The sequence below is a fragment of the Harpegnathos saltator genome, unplaced genomic scaffold (genome assembly GCF_003227715.2).
Source record: "Harpegnathos saltator strain DR-91 unplaced genomic scaffold, Hsal_v8.6 scaffold261, whole genome shotgun sequence".
In the NCBI taxonomy this organism is placed as follows: Eukaryota; Metazoa; Arthropoda; class Insecta; order Hymenoptera; family Formicidae; genus Harpegnathos; species Harpegnathos saltator.
The window spans coordinates 339,704-358,309 of record NW_020230052.1 but is presented as its reverse complement, the minus strand read 5'-3'; the positions used below and the strand labels follow the sequence as shown (position 1 = coordinate 358,309).

Sequence of the window (18,606 nt, the reverse complement as noted above, 5' to 3'; positions counted from 1 at the left end):
ACCGAACTTTCCTTAAATATCTAAAAAAATATTAGGCAAATAAAATAATGTTTTAGACAAAAGTTGTTAAAATTAATTTTTAACAACTTTGTCTAGGTAGGACTAGAATGGCCACTATATTCACCGGATTTAAATCTATGTGACTTCTTTCTTCGGGAGTACATTAAAGATAATTGCCGGAAATGCAAAAACGGTTATTTCTCTCAAGATTTCTCTCAAGATTCTCAGATTTAGTAGCAACCATTAAAAAGGTTGTCAATATTAAAGACTACACGTTAGAAAATGTTTTTACGAGTTTTCCTAAAAGAATGGAATTTCGTATAAATTCAGATCATGTGCATTTTGGAAATGTTTTTCATTAGCTTATTCGATCAATAGCATATTTTTCATCAGCAAAATAAACTGGTGTACTAACATTCTTTAAAATTATATTTATATCCATTAAGAACTGCAAACTTTCCTCTTTTCAATACAATTTTTGTTTTTATAATAATTGAATAGAGTGCTCTTGCCTGGGTGGCTACAATACTTTTCCAATCATCCATCTCGGCACGTGCTCATTTATCAGATTTCTGTCATTAATCACTCGATAACTGTTGTAAAATCGTAAAACAATATGGGACTTTTATGTTTGTCTTAAGGTGAAACATCTATCTAGGTTCCCGAAAAAAGCATAATTTTAATGATTTTTTACAGTCGCATATTAAATTTTGGTTTCAATGTTTCAAAAGTAGTGATTTCGATTTGAGTGACAAAGAACATACTGGTCAAGCAAAAGATTCGAAGATTCTGAATTGCAAGCATTATTGGAAGAAATCACCGTTCAAACGGAAAAATAATTGGTTGGACAACTCAACGTCAATAATTTCTAAAAGCCCACACGCCATGGGAAAAATTTAAAAGAAAGGCAAATGAGTTCCACATGAATTGAATGAAATTGACATTGTAAATCATTTCAATATCGCTATGTCTTTGCTTGCCAAACAGAAAAAAGAGTTTTTTGTCGCAAATTGTAACTGGAAATGGAAAGTGAATTTATTTTGATAATCCAAAGCGAAAAAATTATGGGTTGATCGAGGACAATCATCAACATCGATACCAAAACGGAACATTCACAATGACAAAGCAATGCTCTGTATTTGGTAGGAAGGTATGGTGGTGAATTTCTAAAACCGAATGAAACAACAACGAGCGATGCCAGCAACAATTGAACAAATTGAATGATGAATTGATGCGAAAAAGACCAGCGATAGTCAGCAATAGACGCAAAGTGATTCTTTTGTACGATGATGCTTGTCCACATGTTGCTTCAATCGTTAAATAAACATTGTTAGAGCTCGAATAGGAAATCCTTCCGCTCCCAGCTTCTCCTAGCACCATCTGATTACTATCTATTCCGATTGATGCAACTCGCTTTGGCAGATACACACTTCAATAATTACTAGAGATATGCGAATCAAGAATTTTTATGTCGAATCGAATCGAATCGAATCTCATTTTTTAAATTCGAATTCGAATCAAATCGAATCTATGAAATTTCATTCGAATTCGAATCAAATCGAATCGAACCATTAAAAAATTTAACATACGAGGGCAGTTTGATAAGTCAGTGACTTTTTGAATTTTCCGCGCAGTAACTTTAAATGCAGCACTGCTCCCGTCAACTGCCATCTATTAATAGACTACTGTACAAGTTTGGGCAAACTGCGCCATTTAGTTAGTGTTTGACAGCCATTGAAAGCAGACAACCTCGTGAATTTTAACGAAAATGGAAAAAAGTGAATTTCGTGTGCTGATTAAACATTATTTTTTGCGTAAAAAAACCATCACCGAAACCAAGGCAAAGCTTGATAAATACTATGGGGACTCTGCACCATCAATTTCAATGGTTAAGAAGTGGTTTACTGAGTTCCGTTGTGGTCGTACCAGCACAAGTGACGCCGAACGTTCAGGTCGCCCAAAAGAGGTCGTCACGCCAGAAATCATCGATAAAATCCATGGAATGATATTGGACGATCGGAGAATGAAAGTGCGTGAAGTGGCTGAGGTTGTAGGCATCTCAACTGAGCGGGTACATCACATTTTACATGAATATTTGGACATGAAAAAGCTATCCGCGCGATGGGTGCCGCGATTGCTCACACTCGACCATAAGCGCAACCGTGTGACCATTTCAAAGGAGTGTTTGGCGATGTTCAGCCGCAATCCGAACGAGTTTTTGCGCCGTTTCGTTACCGTAGACGAAACATGGATCCATCACACCACACCAGAGACCAAGGAACAATCAAGACAGTGGGTTTCTTCGGGTGAACGTGCACCAAAGAAGGCCAAGGTGGGTCTGTCGGCCAACAAGGTCATGGCCACAGTTTTTTGGGATGCACGCGGTATCATTCACATCGATTACCTTGAAAAGGGTAAAACGATCACCGGCGAATATTATTCAGAGCTTTTGGACAGATTCGATATTGATTTGAAGCAAAAACGACCGCAGTTGGCGAAGAAAAAAGTGCTGTTCCATCAGGACAATGCACGGGTGCACACGTGTGTAGTCACCATGGCAAAAATCCATAAATTGGGCTACGAACTGCTACCCCATGCAGCATATTCGCCAGATTTAGCCCCCTGCGACTATTTCCTGTTTCCAAACCTGAAGAAATGGCTGGGCGGTAAGAGATTTGGGTCGAATGAAGAGGTCATCACTGAAACAAACGCCTATTTTGAGGGCCTTGAGAAAACCTATTATTTGGAAGAAATAAAAAAATTGGAAAAACGGTGGACTAAATGTATCGAGCTAAAAGGAGACTACGTTGAGAAATAAAACGCTTATTTGCCGAAAAAAATATCTTTTATTAAAAAAGTCACTGACTTATCAAACTACCCTCGTATATTAAACGTGCAAATAATGATGGAAGATTTTAATATGAAAGGAAATATTAATATTGTAATATTATCTTAAAATAAAATATATATTTAAATATTTATAGTAATTTATAATTAAGTTATTAATTATAAGTTAGGTTAATTACGGTAATTAAACATTATTAATTAATAATTAATTAAAAATAAGTTAAGGGTTCAAATATACAGGCCCAGAGGGCCCGTTTTATAACTGATATGCACAAACGCTAATATATTTGATTCGTATTCGAATCTTCGCGATTCGAGATTTTCGGATTATTCGGATTCGAATCATAGGGATTCGGATTCGAATCGAATCGAATTCGAATAGTTCGCACATCTCTAATAATTACGAATATGTGTAAAAATGGATGTCCGATTGGATTACTTCGAAAGACAAATCGTTCTATCGTCGCGGAATCGCTACGTTGCCAAAAAGATAAGAAAAAGACGCAGCTAACGACGGAAGATATTTCAATTGATGTAAATTTAACCATTTCCTTAAAATAAAGATGAAAAAATTGACAAAATAAGACTAGAATTAATTTAACCTCCTAATATTTTACATCCCCTAATATATAAATTTCATCTGTTTATTTATATATACATCTTTAGAGCATGCTACGTGAACACGTATAAAGCTGTGATATAAAGGTATAAAATTACGGGTATATCTTACCGCATATTCAGTGCGTTTACTTGAATACCGCAGTGAGGTTTCCACATCGTGATATTCCGAGATTTCGCAATTTTTACATTTACATCGTGTTAGCCACCGCGCACGCGGTCTCGTAACAAACGCAACGTGCGTTTTTATTTCGCGCTTCAAAACGAGAGAAACGCAGAAATATTTTAAGAAAAGAAAAATATATTTTTTTTCTCCTTCTTTACTTTTCTCTCGCGTGTTCCTCTACTCTGAATATTATTTCTAGATATATTATATATTCACTTCTCCCGCAGTCGCTGCATCATTAGTGAGTTGCTTGGCTACAGGCAGCGGTCGATAATTTCGTGTAAATGTTGTAAGTGAGACCGAAAATGGAGCTAAGCCATTCGAGCAGATGCTGACCCACTGTTGTTGAAAGCCGCACGGTCGTTCCCGGCGTCACGATTTCCACTTCTGCTCTTGCATCCGACACTTCTTCATCCTGCAGCTCTAACAGTTTCAAGGATTGTACATCATTGAGCCGATCGTCGAACAGCGTTTTCGTCTGGTTGGAGCTCGTCAGACTTCTATTATTCGCGCTCACTTTAGTCGCTGATTTTACTTCGATGGACGGTTCCTTCTGGAGACTGTTTGTGTTCATCTTATTCTCCTCATCTTTTGGTACCGATAGCGATTTCACATGCTCCAGGAATGTGTTGTTGGGGTACTGGAGATCCGTATAGTTGTCCTGCTTGATTTGATTGATCCAGAACAGTCTAAAAGGCTGCAAGTCGGGACTGAGCGTGCCCTTTATCAGGTTTTTTTCCACGTGGCTGGTATTGTATTGACGGAGAACCAGGTCATAAGTGGTGCGTAATTTTCCTAGAAATTTGTCCACCAGCTGGTTCGTAATGTTGTTCGCTTGCTGACGATACGTTAACAGCTCCTCCACCGGGAACAGTTTCGTTATCTGCGGCTTGGGTTGCACTCTCGTGGCGAAGAGCTGCGTGTGAAAAGTTAGTAGAATTTTTTTGTTTGTTGTTTCCGTTGAATATTGAGTTTGCGTTACGTCATGGTTGTTGCTTTCATCGAATTGTATTATATTGTGCTTGTGTGTGTATGCAATGATGAAATCTATTAGATGTCGTGTCTAAATGCAATACTTTAAAGAGTTATATACAGTCAGTAAGGTCGAAAATATCGGTTTTTCAAAAATATTTTTTTCTGAAAATATATTATTTCAAGAATACTCTGTAAAAATTTCAAGTTCATTCGAGTAACATTCGCCGAGATATAGCCTGCTATGCATACGCTCCTCCGAGCGCTCGGAGAGCCATTGAAACATCTGCTCCGCCTTCCAACTCTATTGTGATTACCTGGGAATTCTCACTTATTTTACTTTTTTATTTTAAAGTATATGGGCCTGGAATAGACAACACTGTATAAGTTACAAAAAAATTAATACATGTTATTTACTTTTAAAACTTTAAACGCGTTTTTCTCAAAATGACATTTTTAAAGTCGGTGAGCAAGATATCTTAAAAATTACAGCACTGTTCACTCTGAAACTTTATGTACTTATTTTAGATATAAACATCTCGTGATTGATCGATGGATTTATTTTTCCGATAAATATTTTTTCGTTTTAAGATAAAAAATAAGCAATTTTTCTGATAAAAATCAAAATATTAATTTTAAAGAGTCGCCATTTTGTTATTAATCAATATTTTGCAAAACCGAACGATTAATCACTAGCTATTATCATATACTAATGAAATCTGTTTGTTTTAATTTCGGATGATTAGGCTTTCAGTTACGTTGCTCACCGCACATTTACATTTTTTAAAAGGCATCTGCGGAGATTGACTATTACGAGCTTATATATTAAAATTTTGATTTAAAAAAATTTTTGGACATTCTTAAAATTACTTTTTCAAATGTATGTATCTGTAAAAAATGAAAACCTCTCAGTTTAAAAAAAGAATAAAAAATCCCACTTTTTTTTCTCCTGACTATATATAACTCCTCAAGGCTTCTATTTTCTCGCTGCGGCCATCCTGATTTCCAACGTCAGAATTGAGAAGATACAATACATTTTAAAAGTTCTTGCAAAATACGTTGAAATAAATAGATATACTCATAGAACATATACACCTATATTACATCGAACAAGTCTGCAAAATAGCCCGAATATCTTATTTTTTTGCTCTAACAATCAATAATCGTAATCGTAAAATTGTAATCATGACAGAATCATGAGAACGAATATGTTAAAAGGGTAGACTACATCTCGTGTTCATTTTACACTACTTTATCGATTGTTGGAAAGCGAATGTAAAATGTTCGGATTACTTTCAAACTTTCTCGATCGATTGCAACTGTTATCTTATAGACATATATTTTTATTTCAACGTATTTGGTAAATATGCTTATAAAATGACAGCTGCATTAAATCTGCGCAAAACAGTTTGTGCGAATACTTTTCTTGCTCCAACAATCAATTTTTGAACGCATATTTTCTCGCTGCCGACATTATGAATCAAGAGGTCCACAGTGAATAGTCAGGAGCTTTGAAAGAGGAAAAGAAAAGAAGAGAATATAGGTTAGAGTTGGAAAATCGTTTAACAGTCGGGTGTAGTATTCTTCCCGTGAGGTGAATTTTATCGGACTGTGATGTTGTAACGTGGTGAGGACAGGTGATACAACACATAATCGTACCTTACGACATATCCCCGTTGAATCTACCGGCTTCGCACGGTAGTTTTCATTTTCACGAAAATTATAAGTCGCGCGGGTAATAACAGTTGCGATCGGTAATTTTTACGCTCTGATTAAGAATAAGCACTATTTATCGGTTAGAACCTCTCACTACGAGACGGTAATGATCACGTTTGAGATCGCGTGGGACGTTTTCTTTCTCGCGCGATTAAGACCTGAGAATCGCGGGTTGCTCGGCGAAATGAAACCCCGTCGCCGATAATCAAACAATGCGTTCATACAGTTTCCGGAAAATGTAAATTTCATGTCCATTGTATAAATTACCGTGAGAAATATTCTGTGATTGTGATTTGTCTCATTGAATACTCATTAAATACTTTTCTACTAAAAAAAAAATATTTTCTTTTTGCTGAAAGTTGACATGTTGTAGGGAAACAGGTTATGGTAGCGTTTATCCTGTGATTCTTGTATGCTGTACAGGGTAGGTCAAATAATTTGTTAGAAGCTATTTTCTCCGAGACTATTGGAGTATTATGGGCTTGAATTTTTTTTACATTAAATAGAACAGAGAGCCGACTATTTGACGTAAAATAATTTTTGATGGGGGTTTTTAAGGGATTAAAAGGGGACGGGCTTTTAACTCTTTAAAATAAAAAAAATATTTCAAATAAAAGTTACTAATTTTGATGACAGCTGTCCAAATAATAAAAAAATTTAATGTAAATTTAATGTAAAAAAAATTTAATGTAAAATTTATGTGAAAAATTTAATGTAAAAAGAAATTAAATCCATAACTTTAGTAGTTTCGGAGAAAATAGCTTATAAGTTATTTGGCTCACCCTGTACACTTGATGCGAGATACTATCGTGTCTCTTGGTTCGTTAAGCGAACCTTTGTCGAATGATGTAAAAATATATTGTCAAAGAAAAGTGACTTACGATCTGATTGCCTCTTTTACGCGTGGAATTTTTTCCGCAATCAACGCGCCTTCGCAAAGCAAATTGCAAAATCGTCAATATAATTTCAACGAAGATAACTATTAATGAGAATTACTTTCGATAGATCAAAAATATCAATAAGTATTTTAATAATTTAAGCAATTATTAATATTTAGATTTAAATAATCATTACTTAATCGAATTTAAATATTATTATTATTTATTTCTCTCAATTATTTTCAGAATGTCTTGTATTAAACTCTCAATTGATATTCGTGCGAAATACAAGCGCTTATTCGGACGCGAGGTCGCAGAGAGTAATTCGCAATCGCCGTGAATACTAATAACAACATGACAGATGAAGATGACCGATTGATCGGGATGGTACTTACGCAAAGAAGCAGGCAGTATCCCAGCAGCTTCATGCTTCGCGTGTGCTTCCCGGTGAACGACGGTTTACGATTTCTTCAGACGGCTTGAACGGCGATCGACTGAGGGCCTCCGCCGATTTCAAAACCCCTTTATACTAATGTGCGATCCAACAGCGTAAGAGGCATACACACACCACCGCGATCGATTGGTTTCGCGGGATCCACATATGCATTGTCTTTCGCCTGCGCCTCTGTCGCCGAGTTGCCCAACGGAATTGATAGTCGCGGCACGCATGGTTGCTTCGCGACCGGGAATCGCCTTCGCTCCTAACGCTACGCGCGTTGCTCGAGAGCGATATTCGCTCATCGATCATTTTTTCACGATGGGTCAAGGTGTTTCCGAAAAATGCGCTGTCGCCGCCGCCGCAGTCGTTTAAGATTTGTTCGTGTGAAGACTCGATTTGTCGTAACGCGACGAATCAGCGGACGGTATATTACATTCGCGGGTCGGTTTCTCCGAGTTTCTTCTTCGAGCACCAAACGTATCGGGAAACATAGAGCGATGGCTTCTCGTTCTTTGAGAATAAGCGCTTATTCTATTTGTTGTTTTCATAGCGTGCGTGTGCCATTTCGATCGAGCGCTGTATATTTTAAGCGAATGTCACGATCGATTGTCGAGCAACGTCATCGTGCTAAAATAAATCAATTATGTCTTACGGTAAATATACAAAGTTGATTTTATTGAAGAGCTTGAGCATATGGACTTTTACTTGTGTTATGTTTTTCTAATTAATGGGAAGATACTGTGATTTATTTATATTTTCTCAGAAATAACTGAGGTATCATTTAGCGTGTGACATGACAATTTAGTTTTGTTCTTTTATCGACAATTTACTTTTGAAGAAGTCAATAATTGCACAGAACTAACAAACAGATGTCTGATATTGAATTATATCAATCTTTAAGATGTTGGTGAGTAAACTATTTGATCTGTCAATAGTAATTACGATGTTCCAGCATTTATTATGACTTTTTATTTTCTTCGAAACTTGTTATAACCGATAATGTATAAAATTTAGAGTAAGAATGTTTAAGACAAATATGGATCTACAGGGTGTCCTATTTTAAATGAGTCAGACAAGAATCTCGAAAAATATGAAAGATACTAAGAAACGTTTCGGATAAAAGTTGTATGGTTTCAAAGGGGACATAAAACAACTGTATCATTTTGATTACAGATGGCACCATTTTCGAGATATTCACTGATTATTACTTTTCTTAAATAGAAACCTAAATTTTTTCATGTCATATTTTTCTACCAATTAATTTGAACAACTTTTGTTTGAAACATTCTTTTTATTTACTTAATATCTTCCGAGATATTTAAGGAAAATTCGATAATATTTAATATTTAATATTTTTTAATATTTAACTTACTTAATAATCTCACTAACTAACTAACTAAGTTTATTAACTTACCAACTTTGGAAATTTCAAAATCATGAAATTAACAACAGTCAGGACGCTATTGTAATAATATATTCTTGAGACCAAATAGAGTAAAAAACTCTCGTACCACACAAATAGTTAGCAAGTTTTCATCTCTAAATATCTCTAAATATCTCAAAAGATATTAAGTAAATAAAAAAATATTTCAGACAAAAGTTGTTAAAATTAATTGGTAGAAAAAAATGATAAAAAATTTGGGTTTCTATTTAAGAAAAGTAATGATCAGTGAATATCTCAAAAGTGGCTCCATTTGTAAGCAAAATGATATAGTTATTTTATGTCCCCTTTGAAACCATACAACTTTTGTCTGAAATGTTTCTTAATATCTTTTATATTTTTCGAGATTGATTTATCTAAAATGGGACACCCTGTATATCAGCTGCTTTATCAAGAAAAATGAATATAATTGTCATAAACTGGAAACATCAATTGCTATTAATTGAAATATTCACCTTAGGAAGAAAGAGAAACTCGCACGGTATGGTGGAGATTCCTCTTTCCGTCGCTTCTGTTACGATCAGGACGCTTGGTTTATTTAACAAAAGAGTTTATCTGTGGGTAACAGAATGTATACACGAAAGTAAAATATATATGTATATATATTTATGCAGTGTAAATTTACAATAAGAAGCCCAACGGGCGCACAATGAGCAAGTTTTCATCTAGATCATTGGCGGTCACGATGGAATTACGCTCGAGTAACTTTATAATTTCTTCATATAAGATCATCGTCTTTTCTCCTAGCTATGATTTTTTTCCTCTCGTCTTTATCTTCTCTCTAGTTGAGGAGATCCGATCGAGTCGGATCGGATCGTCGTGCTATCATTATCCTTCAGCACTCAAACGTAAGTATCGTTATGGTGCAAAATGTCATTTCGTGTGTAAGTATTGTCGAATAATGAAGAAATGAAATGTTCTCAAATAAGGGTAACTAATCCCTTTTTCATGAAAAACGAATTTCAAAATTGTGAATATAATTGCAGCAATGACGTGGAAATGCGACGTTGGAAAAAGGAGGAATAGAACGATAGCCTCCTACAAAACGAAATTTCGGTCGAATCGTAAGATCAAAGGACTTTTTGGATGCCCGAAAAAATAGGCTATATCCAGGAATTTTTCTGAAAAAGTTGCGCAGCACATTAATTGTATGTATGTATGCATAACTTGGCACGGTTATTATATAAGTAGGAATATTAAAAAATAATGTTTATTGTGAAATTTTTATTTTGTCCAAAGCTACATTTTTCCACATTAACGCATTTTTTTCTAAAATTATACTTTCAAAATCAGTGTGCAAGATTCCTCGAAGACTGTTGAATCGATTTATTTTTTAAACTTTTTATATATCTTTAATCTATATATGTATACTGAAGACATAAATCTTGGATTTTTTGAAATTTAAAATTTAATGTTTTTTATTATATGTGAAATTTATTTTCCTCGGCGAGAAAAATACAATTTCCATTTTGCATTGATTCCATTTTGTTAATTTTCAACCTTTTGTAAAGTATATGAAATACATGGCTTTGATACACGTATATTGAAAATATGTAAAAGAATTTAAAGAGTCGATCGTTTCTTAATAGTCCTTGAGGAATTTTGCACGTCAATTTCGAATACATGATTTCGAAAAAAGCGTGTTTAAAGTTATAAAGATATGAAATTCCTAAGTCATTACTAAGGATATTTCAATATTCCCTTAAATTTATATATAATAAGTGCACAATTATATATAAATTATATAATAAATTATATAATTTATATATAATTGTGCGTACATCGATACATTGCATTTTTCCAGAAGAAATTCCTTAATATATTTTTCGGGCATCTGAACGTAAAAGACTCCTTAACCCTTTCGCTTCGAGCGCCGGATATATCCGGCATCCACGCGACGACCTGTGAGCACGAGCGCCGGATATATCCGGCATCCATATGATGTGTATACAAGTGCCATCTGTAATTGATGATAAATTCTTCGTCATCGGCAGAATATTTTTTGTTGATTTTATTGACATATTGGATTAATCACATATTAAAACTATTCTTTGTTATTATGACATCAAAACGTATTACGTAATATACTTCAGACATCAAAACGATCGTTTATTGTTTCATTCCAAAAAATCTATCGAATTCATTCGAAAGTGAAATGATATTTAATATACGTTTTTTTAGAGATTTAATATATTAACTAATTATACATTAACTAATTTGCGTTACATTATTAATTATATTAAACATTTAATCGTAAAGTCTTGTAAATATATAAATACCTAAAAATATGTAAAGTGTAATTGGTCTAATGTTTTTAGAATAACTAATATAATTTTGTATAAGTCTTTTCATATTAAAAATATAAACTATACTTGTTATATTAGAGCAACGATTGTTCTATTAAGCACAGTTGTTATTTAAGACTTAGAAAAGCGTATATACAAAAACCACGCGCACTGTGCATATTTCTGGTGCGTGCTTCCGTTCAGTGACGGCATTTCGGCGGACTGGACTGCCGAAGCGAAAGGGTTAAATTGTATTACCAACCCAGGTTTGTATATGATAGAATCACCTTCTTGCGGTTTGGCGAACATCAGTATATAAAATATAAGTTGATCGCATGAGACATGACTGAGGAATGTATTAGCTCATGAATTCGCATGATCATTACGCATCAACTTGATAATGCAATGTGTAAGAGGAATTAGGCAGGGGGAGAGGAAGGGGAAAATAACTGAGACCTGATTAAAGTAGCCGTTTAAATTTTTTGCAAAAAAGTAAAAAAAATGATGTGTTTGGTTCTTAATGAAACGGCAATGTATTAAGTGTTTCGGTCAGCTTTGAAGGCTTAATATAGATGGCTATAGCTACAAATCTACTAGAGATATTTTGAAAATTGGTACGCCGTTTTAAAGCTTGGACATTTCTATAAATAATTTGACACTTGGCATGTGCATTCGTGAACATAATCACACTTCTTGTGCGATTGAAAATAGAGCATGGTAAAGAGCATTTCCGACTTTTACTACTTTATTGTTTCGATTCAAAGAAAACGGCTGAAGCCCATCGATTCATCTCACAATTGTCAGAGACTTATTCTGACTTTTCTCCATCGGTTAAAACATGCGAGTACTGATATTGATGATTTCGATTTGAAAAATAAAGAACGTTCAAGTCAACCGAAAAAGTTTGAAGATGCCGAATTGCAGGCATTATTGGATGAAAACTCAGCTCAAACGTTTCAAGAACTAGCTGAAGCATTAAATGTTAGTAAATCAACCGTTTCAGATCGTTTGCAATGGAAAAGATTAAAAAAGAAGGCAAATGGGTTTCACATACATTGTCTGAATTGGCTATTCAAAATCGTTTAACCATTTGCTTCATTACTTTCTTGTCACAAAAAGAAGCAATTCTTGTATCAAATTATAACTGGAAATGAAAAATGGATCTATTCTGATAATTCTAAGCATAAAAAGTCGTGGATAAGTCTAAACCAACCATCGACATCGACTCCGTAACATCCACGGAAGTAAAGTTTTATTGTACATTTAGTGGGACATGAAAGGCATTGTGTTTTATGAATAGCTACAACCGAATCAACAGTCACCGCTGTGCGTTATCAACAACAATTAGATTAGAATAATTTTTTTAGATTAGAATAAGTTTTAAACTAAAAAGTTCAGTAATAGCTTAAAGAAAACGCAAAATAATTTTGTTGCACGACGATGCTCGACTGCATGTTGCAAAAACAGTTAAGGATGTATTATCGGCACTTCAATGAGAAGTCCTACGCCATGTATTCACCAGACTGTGCACCTTCCGATTACCACTTATTTCGATCTATGTAGCACAGCCTTGCTGACAAGCACTTCAAATCATATGAAGAAATATAAAACTGGCTCGATGAGTGGATTGTTTCGGAAGACAAACATTTCTTTTATCGCGGAATTCACTTGTTGCTCGAAAAGTGGGAAAAAGTTATAGCTAACGATGGAAAATATTTTGAATAAAATATAATTTAACGTCTCTCAAAAATAAACGTATTTCTTTTGTTAAAAATCCCTCGAAACTAACCGGAACACCTAATACATGTGAAGAGAGAAGGACAGCATTCAAGGAAAAGAAAAATCACGAGACGTTTACGTTCGACAGCTTTACAAGGTGAGAGTGGAGCCAATGGAAGGTAAGAGGGAAATCGTTATATGTGCGCTGTGGCTATCAGATACTTAATTGTTTTAGATGTGCATGAGAAAACAATATTTTTTTTGCGACGAGTACTTCAAAAAATCGATCGCGAGTAACTAGAAACGAGTTATACGTGCGATAATAATTCTTTCGCATACAAGCTTGGATCGATAATTTAATTTAAAGGAATAAAATCAAATTTAAAAGGATTTTTTACCCTCAGACGTAAAAAAAAATTTATATATATATCTAGAAATTTTTACCGCGGACAACAAATAATAAAATAGTAAAATTTTCTGGAACGTGTTACCGTCTCGTTCTTTTATATGTATACATGCAGAATTTCTTCTCGCTTATATGCCTTGCTCGCTAATTCAGGAGTTTTGTGTGCCTGTGTATGTATGTAATCGCATTGTGCGCAGTTCGTATCGGTAGACTGAACAATTTGCTATCTCGTAAATATATATAATTTGATTAAGACGCAATCTTCCTATCCCCATTTGATAATAAAAACTAATATTTCGGTATGAATATATTCAGTACAGATTTCGGCCGTAATGCGAGTAAATCACACAGAACTGTGAATTCGTGAAGCCTTGTCGACAACTTGTCGTATAACGTTAAGATTTTGAGTTTAATAACGGGATAAGTTTGAAGTAAGTCTAACTAATCTAAGAGACGGAGAAAAAGAGGAAGAAGAGGGGAAAGCACAAGAAGGGAGAAAAACAGTAAAAGATGAAAATTGTAATTTCTTAATCGCTAAAGTTGCTACGAATTCCTAGAGTCGGGAACTTTCGAACTTTAAATTGACGACGAAAAGGCTTTGTGAGTACAGGGCGACGAGTAATAAGAGAAAAGTATCGAAGTATAATAGGTATATATATATATGTGTGTATATATACATATGCGATACATACTTATATATATATATATACACATATATATATGTATGTATGTATGTATACATATATATATGTATGTATGTATATGTAGATTGCGATTTAATATATTGATTGTCGAGTAAAATCAAACTCTCTAACCAGCTAATCAATGCCTCGGTTGAGCATCACAAGAACTTTTGGTCGCAATACATATCGAGTATAGATTTATCGTATATGTCTAACTCATTCGATAGTAATACATATATTTTTTTAGTCGGCATAGTGCGTATATGTTCTATATATATATATATACACACATATATATATACACATATATATATACATATATATATATATATACACATATATATATACATATATATGTATATATATGTATAATTTTTTACAGTGAGATTTAGAAATATGGTGTGCATCTAGTATAGGATACAAAATATTTTGTGCAATTCGTGATATAGAGAAGTAAGACACATCTACGGAGCGTTTGTATGTGTATATATGTATATATATGTATATATATGTATGTATGTGTATACATGTATGTATGTGTATACATGTATGTATGTGTGTGTATCTAGAATCGTTTAAATAACAATAATTGTATACCCGTAAAACAATTCGGAGAGTGTCTACTAATCATCGTTTCGCATCGATGCGCGCCTTTTTCACATCAGTTTCATCAAAGTTAAATCCTATCTTGATTTATTGTTCACACAAAAACTCAATCTTATAATTACGAAAGTGCAAAGTGCAAAGTTGCAAAGTGCAAAAATTGAAGAAATATGTTGAAAAGTTATTAATCGTCTCTAATTTATATTATAACGATGAGCGATTTCAAGGCATTCGTTATCAGTAGACACTCCGCGCTTGTGACCCACATGGAAGAATTCCTGGGGATCCGTATTCTTATATCGCTTATTTAAAGCGACAAACGCGTCCGTCCAGCCTGGGAACGACGCTTGTTATTGTAGGGAATGACGATCACGCGAAGATGACGCAATACATGGACCTTATTTAATGAGTCGCCAAGTATACCTAATAAGTAAATGCAAATGCGTAATTATTAGAAAGTGTATGTATATTGTTCCTTCCTTTTCATCTTTTTTCCTCCACGGCGCCTAGTTCGCCATTTTTGTAAGGCTCATTATATTCCTGGTCTATGAAGGGCCTCGCATAGAAATTTCTCAGGATTTTCCTAAATATATTATAAATTTTAGTTAAAATTTCTAAATTTCTTCCAAAATTGGTTATCCAATTACGGTACCAATTGGAAATTTGATTTTTATCTTAAACATAATCTCTTTGTTTGGAATTGAAATAGAAATATTGTAGAAACTTTTCCCTTTTGTCAATTTATATAATGTTGATATATTTTCGTAGTTTAAAACAGAGACTCCTATTTTTATTACCGACTATTGTATTCAATGAAATAAGAAATAAAAGAAAATTCCAATTTAAATGAAAATAAAAAAATTATTAGAAAAATTTTGAGTTTCTTACTTATAAAGAAAGGTAAAGAAGCGATCTCTCTCCGTTTTTCACGAACTTGAGATATATTGAAATCCAGATTAAAACAAGGATATGAATTCTTTTAATAATAAATTTTTTTAATAAACGCTCATAAATGCTTTTTTAGAGAATGAAATATCTCTTTAAAAAAAAAAAAACTTTTGTTTTTTACTTTGGAATGAATATTGTGAGTACAATTTTTTAAATGAAATTATTATGGTCTGAAGTATACTTTACAATGTTTGCGTAAACAAGTTTTCTAACTGTTATATTTTGTAACATCGCTTACTATTATTTAAAAAAATGTTCAAGTTTTTTACGACAAGATGGAAGATTATTTTATACTGAATCTACGCACATATAATAAAATTATATTCGAAAAAACCAGTTCTGTAAAATTAAGTAGAAACATTCCTTACGCACACTATTTGCACTCGTTTATTTCGATACTTCGTACATCACGTTCTTCTCATATTTTATCATAATAAAGGATGATAATGAGAGAAATATTCAAGATACGTACTATATACATATACATATTTAGTACAAAGTACTAGAGCTTGCGGGAGCGTAAAACGGATTAAAGCGAACAAAAGAGCCTGATACCGTTTTGCGATATTCGCAATAATTATCGAGTTATTAATTATAGAAATCTGAGGAGTGAGCGCGCCCCGAGATGGATGATTGGAGAAACATTGCAACCACTCGAGCAATCTTTGGAAATTTCAAAATCATCAAGTTAACGAAAGTTAGGTCACTATTGTAACAGCATATTCTAAAGACCAAATAGAGTAAAATGTGTAGTACCCACTTTTTTTTTCTTCTGACAAATATAATAGTTACTGAGATATTGTAAGCTAAATATTGAAAAAAATATTAAGTTTTCGTTAAATATCTCAAAAAGTGTTAGGCAAATAAAAAACTGTTTCAAACAAAAGTTGTTCAAATTAATTGGTAAAAAAGGTGATATAATAAAAAATTGGGATTCTGTTTAAGGAAAATGATGATCAGTGAATATCTCAAAAGTGGCGTCATCTATAAACAAAATAATATTGCTCTTTGTCTTATGTCCCTCTTTAAACCAAACAACTCTTGTCTGAAATGCTGTTCCGTATCTTTTATATTTTTCGAGATATTTGCCTACGGCATTTAAAATGGGATATCCTGTGTATATTTCATGTTACGATAAAGTATTACTATATTCCTTGTGAACATAATTATTGGTTATATTTTACAACTTAGATGTGTATATATCCCAGATAACACACGGACGTCCAGTGGACGTTCGAATTTGGACTTCGGGACGTATAAGACGTCAAAAAAAAATCCGGCGGACGTTCATAGGATGTCCATTTTTCACAATTCTGGACGTCCATAAAATATCCAAACCAAGGATCTAAAATGGACATCATTCTCAATTCTCCACTATTCGTAATTATAAGCAAAATAAATATTCAAAAATACGTAAAGGAATGGTTTATCAACAATAACAAAATTCTGAAATGCAAAAAATATTTATTTTTATATCAATATATAAAATTTAATTTCAAAATTATTAAATTAACAAAAGTTAGGGCACTATTATAGTAATATATTCTTGATAGTAAATAAAGTAAAAAAGTCTAATATTATTTTTTCTTTCGACGAATAGTTAGCGAGATATTGTATAAGTTGAAAAAGTTACCAAATTTTCCTTAAATATTTCAAAAAATATTAGGCAAATAAAAAATATTTCAGACACAAGTTGTTAAAATTAATTGGTAGAAAAAGAAGATATAATAAAAAATTGGACTTTCTGTTTTAAAAAATTAAGTTGACCTTCAAATAGTCCTTGAAAATGCCCTCTAAAGAAAAAACTGATAATGTCATTCTCTTTCCCCTTCGAAATCACGGAACACGTATTTTAGCTTTTTTTAATATCTTTCATAGTTTTCGAGATTTTTTACCTGTTACGTTTGAAACTTAGCACCCTGTATATATATGCAAACGAAATCTAAACAACCCTTAAAGCATACTTAGTGCGCATTAATGCAAGCAATCAAATTCACTATAAAAATGTTTGGATAATGACCATTGACGTCCAACATTGAACATCCTATGGATGTCCTAATATGGACGTTTTGATGAGTCCAAAATCGGATATACGATGGACATCCATTTCACGTTCATGGACGTGCGAACGTAAAATGGACATAAAATGGACGTTCATAGGACATCTTGTGCTATCTGGGATAATTTGTAATAATTTTTAAGATATAATGCGGTTCTCAACCCACAATTATGACTTATAATATAAAAGAAATACATATGTATGTAATAATAATATAATAATAATTATTCTTATATATAAATATGTTATGTCATGTAGTTACATATCTTGAATATCTTGTTTCATTATCTTTTAACATGAGACAACATGAAGAGAACATGATGTGCGAAGTTCCGGCAAATAGATATAAATATCGCGCGTAAGGGATATTTTCACTTAATTACCCAAAAATGGTTTCTCGGAATATATAATAGTTTCGTTGTATATGGTGGAATTGGGCATGTAATAATCTTCTATTTAATTATAAGAAGTTTGAATATTTAGAAGAAAAATATATGTGATGAAATGTAAACCAAGAAATTTTTTGCACCATCATTATAAAGTGTACTTTAGACATACATACAACTTTCGTTCAAAGAATATTGCTGTCTTTCATTGTTTCCATTCGCCACAAAACAAAAACAAACCGTTTTATTTCAAAAGAGTGTTTCATTTTCTGCAAATGCATGTGGAGACACGTATAAGAATTAAAAAAAAAAAGGAAAGGTCTCCTTATTTTGATTCAGATTTCAATATAAGTTCATTGGAATTAAAGCAGGGTGCTTTCTTACTTTTTTTGTTATTAAAATGGCGTATTTGAGATATTACATTGCTAACTCGAATCTGA

The 18,606-nt window shown here is 33.2% G+C and overlaps 2 protein-coding genes across 2 annotated transcripts; one reads left to right on the top strand and one right to left on the bottom strand.

Annotated features, from left to right (window-relative positions):
- The first annotated feature begins 1,566 nt into the window (after nucleotides 1–1,566).
- Nucleotides 1,567–3,550, top strand: LOC112588660 (histone-lysine N-methyltransferase SETMAR-like). The gene is made up of 2 exons (XM_025299322.1): nucleotides 1,567–2,448; nucleotides 3,514–3,550. The coding sequence occupies exons 1-2, from the start codon at nucleotides 1,769–1,771 to the stop codon at nucleotides 3,548–3,550; spliced, it is 717 nt and encodes a 238-aa protein (XP_025155107.1). The 5' UTR covers nucleotides 1,567–1,768.
- Nucleotides 3,473–8,720, bottom strand: LOC105184940 (uncharacterized). The gene is made up of 2 exons (XM_011144074.3): nucleotides 7,593–8,720; nucleotides 3,473–4,547 (listed from the first exon to the last, which is right to left on the bottom strand). The coding sequence occupies exons 1-2, from the start codon at nucleotides 7,623–7,625 to the stop codon at nucleotides 3,870–3,872; spliced, it is 711 nt and encodes a 236-aa protein (XP_011142376.1). The 5' UTR covers nucleotides 7,626–8,720; the 3' UTR covers nucleotides 3,473–3,869.
- Nucleotides 8,721–18,606: the final 9,886 nt, after the last annotated feature.

Bases quoted from the DNA above. Each gene is read 5' to 3' on its own strand.
- LOC105184940 (XM_011144074.3), bottom strand. From the start codon at position 7,625: ATGAAGCTGCTGGGATACTGCCTGCTTCTTTGC. The intron at 4,548-7,592 runs GTAAGTACCATC...TTTCACACGCAG, and splicing joins GATACTGCCTGCTTCTTTGC to CTCTTCGCCACGAGAGTGCA.
- LOC112588660 (XM_025299322.1), top strand. From the start codon at position 1,769: ATGGAAAAAAGTGAATTTCGTGTGCTGATTAAACATTATTTTTTGCGT. The intron at 2,449-3,513 runs TTTGGACAGATT...ATACATCTTTAG, and splicing joins GGCGAATATTATTCAGAGCT to AGCATGCTACGTGAACACGT.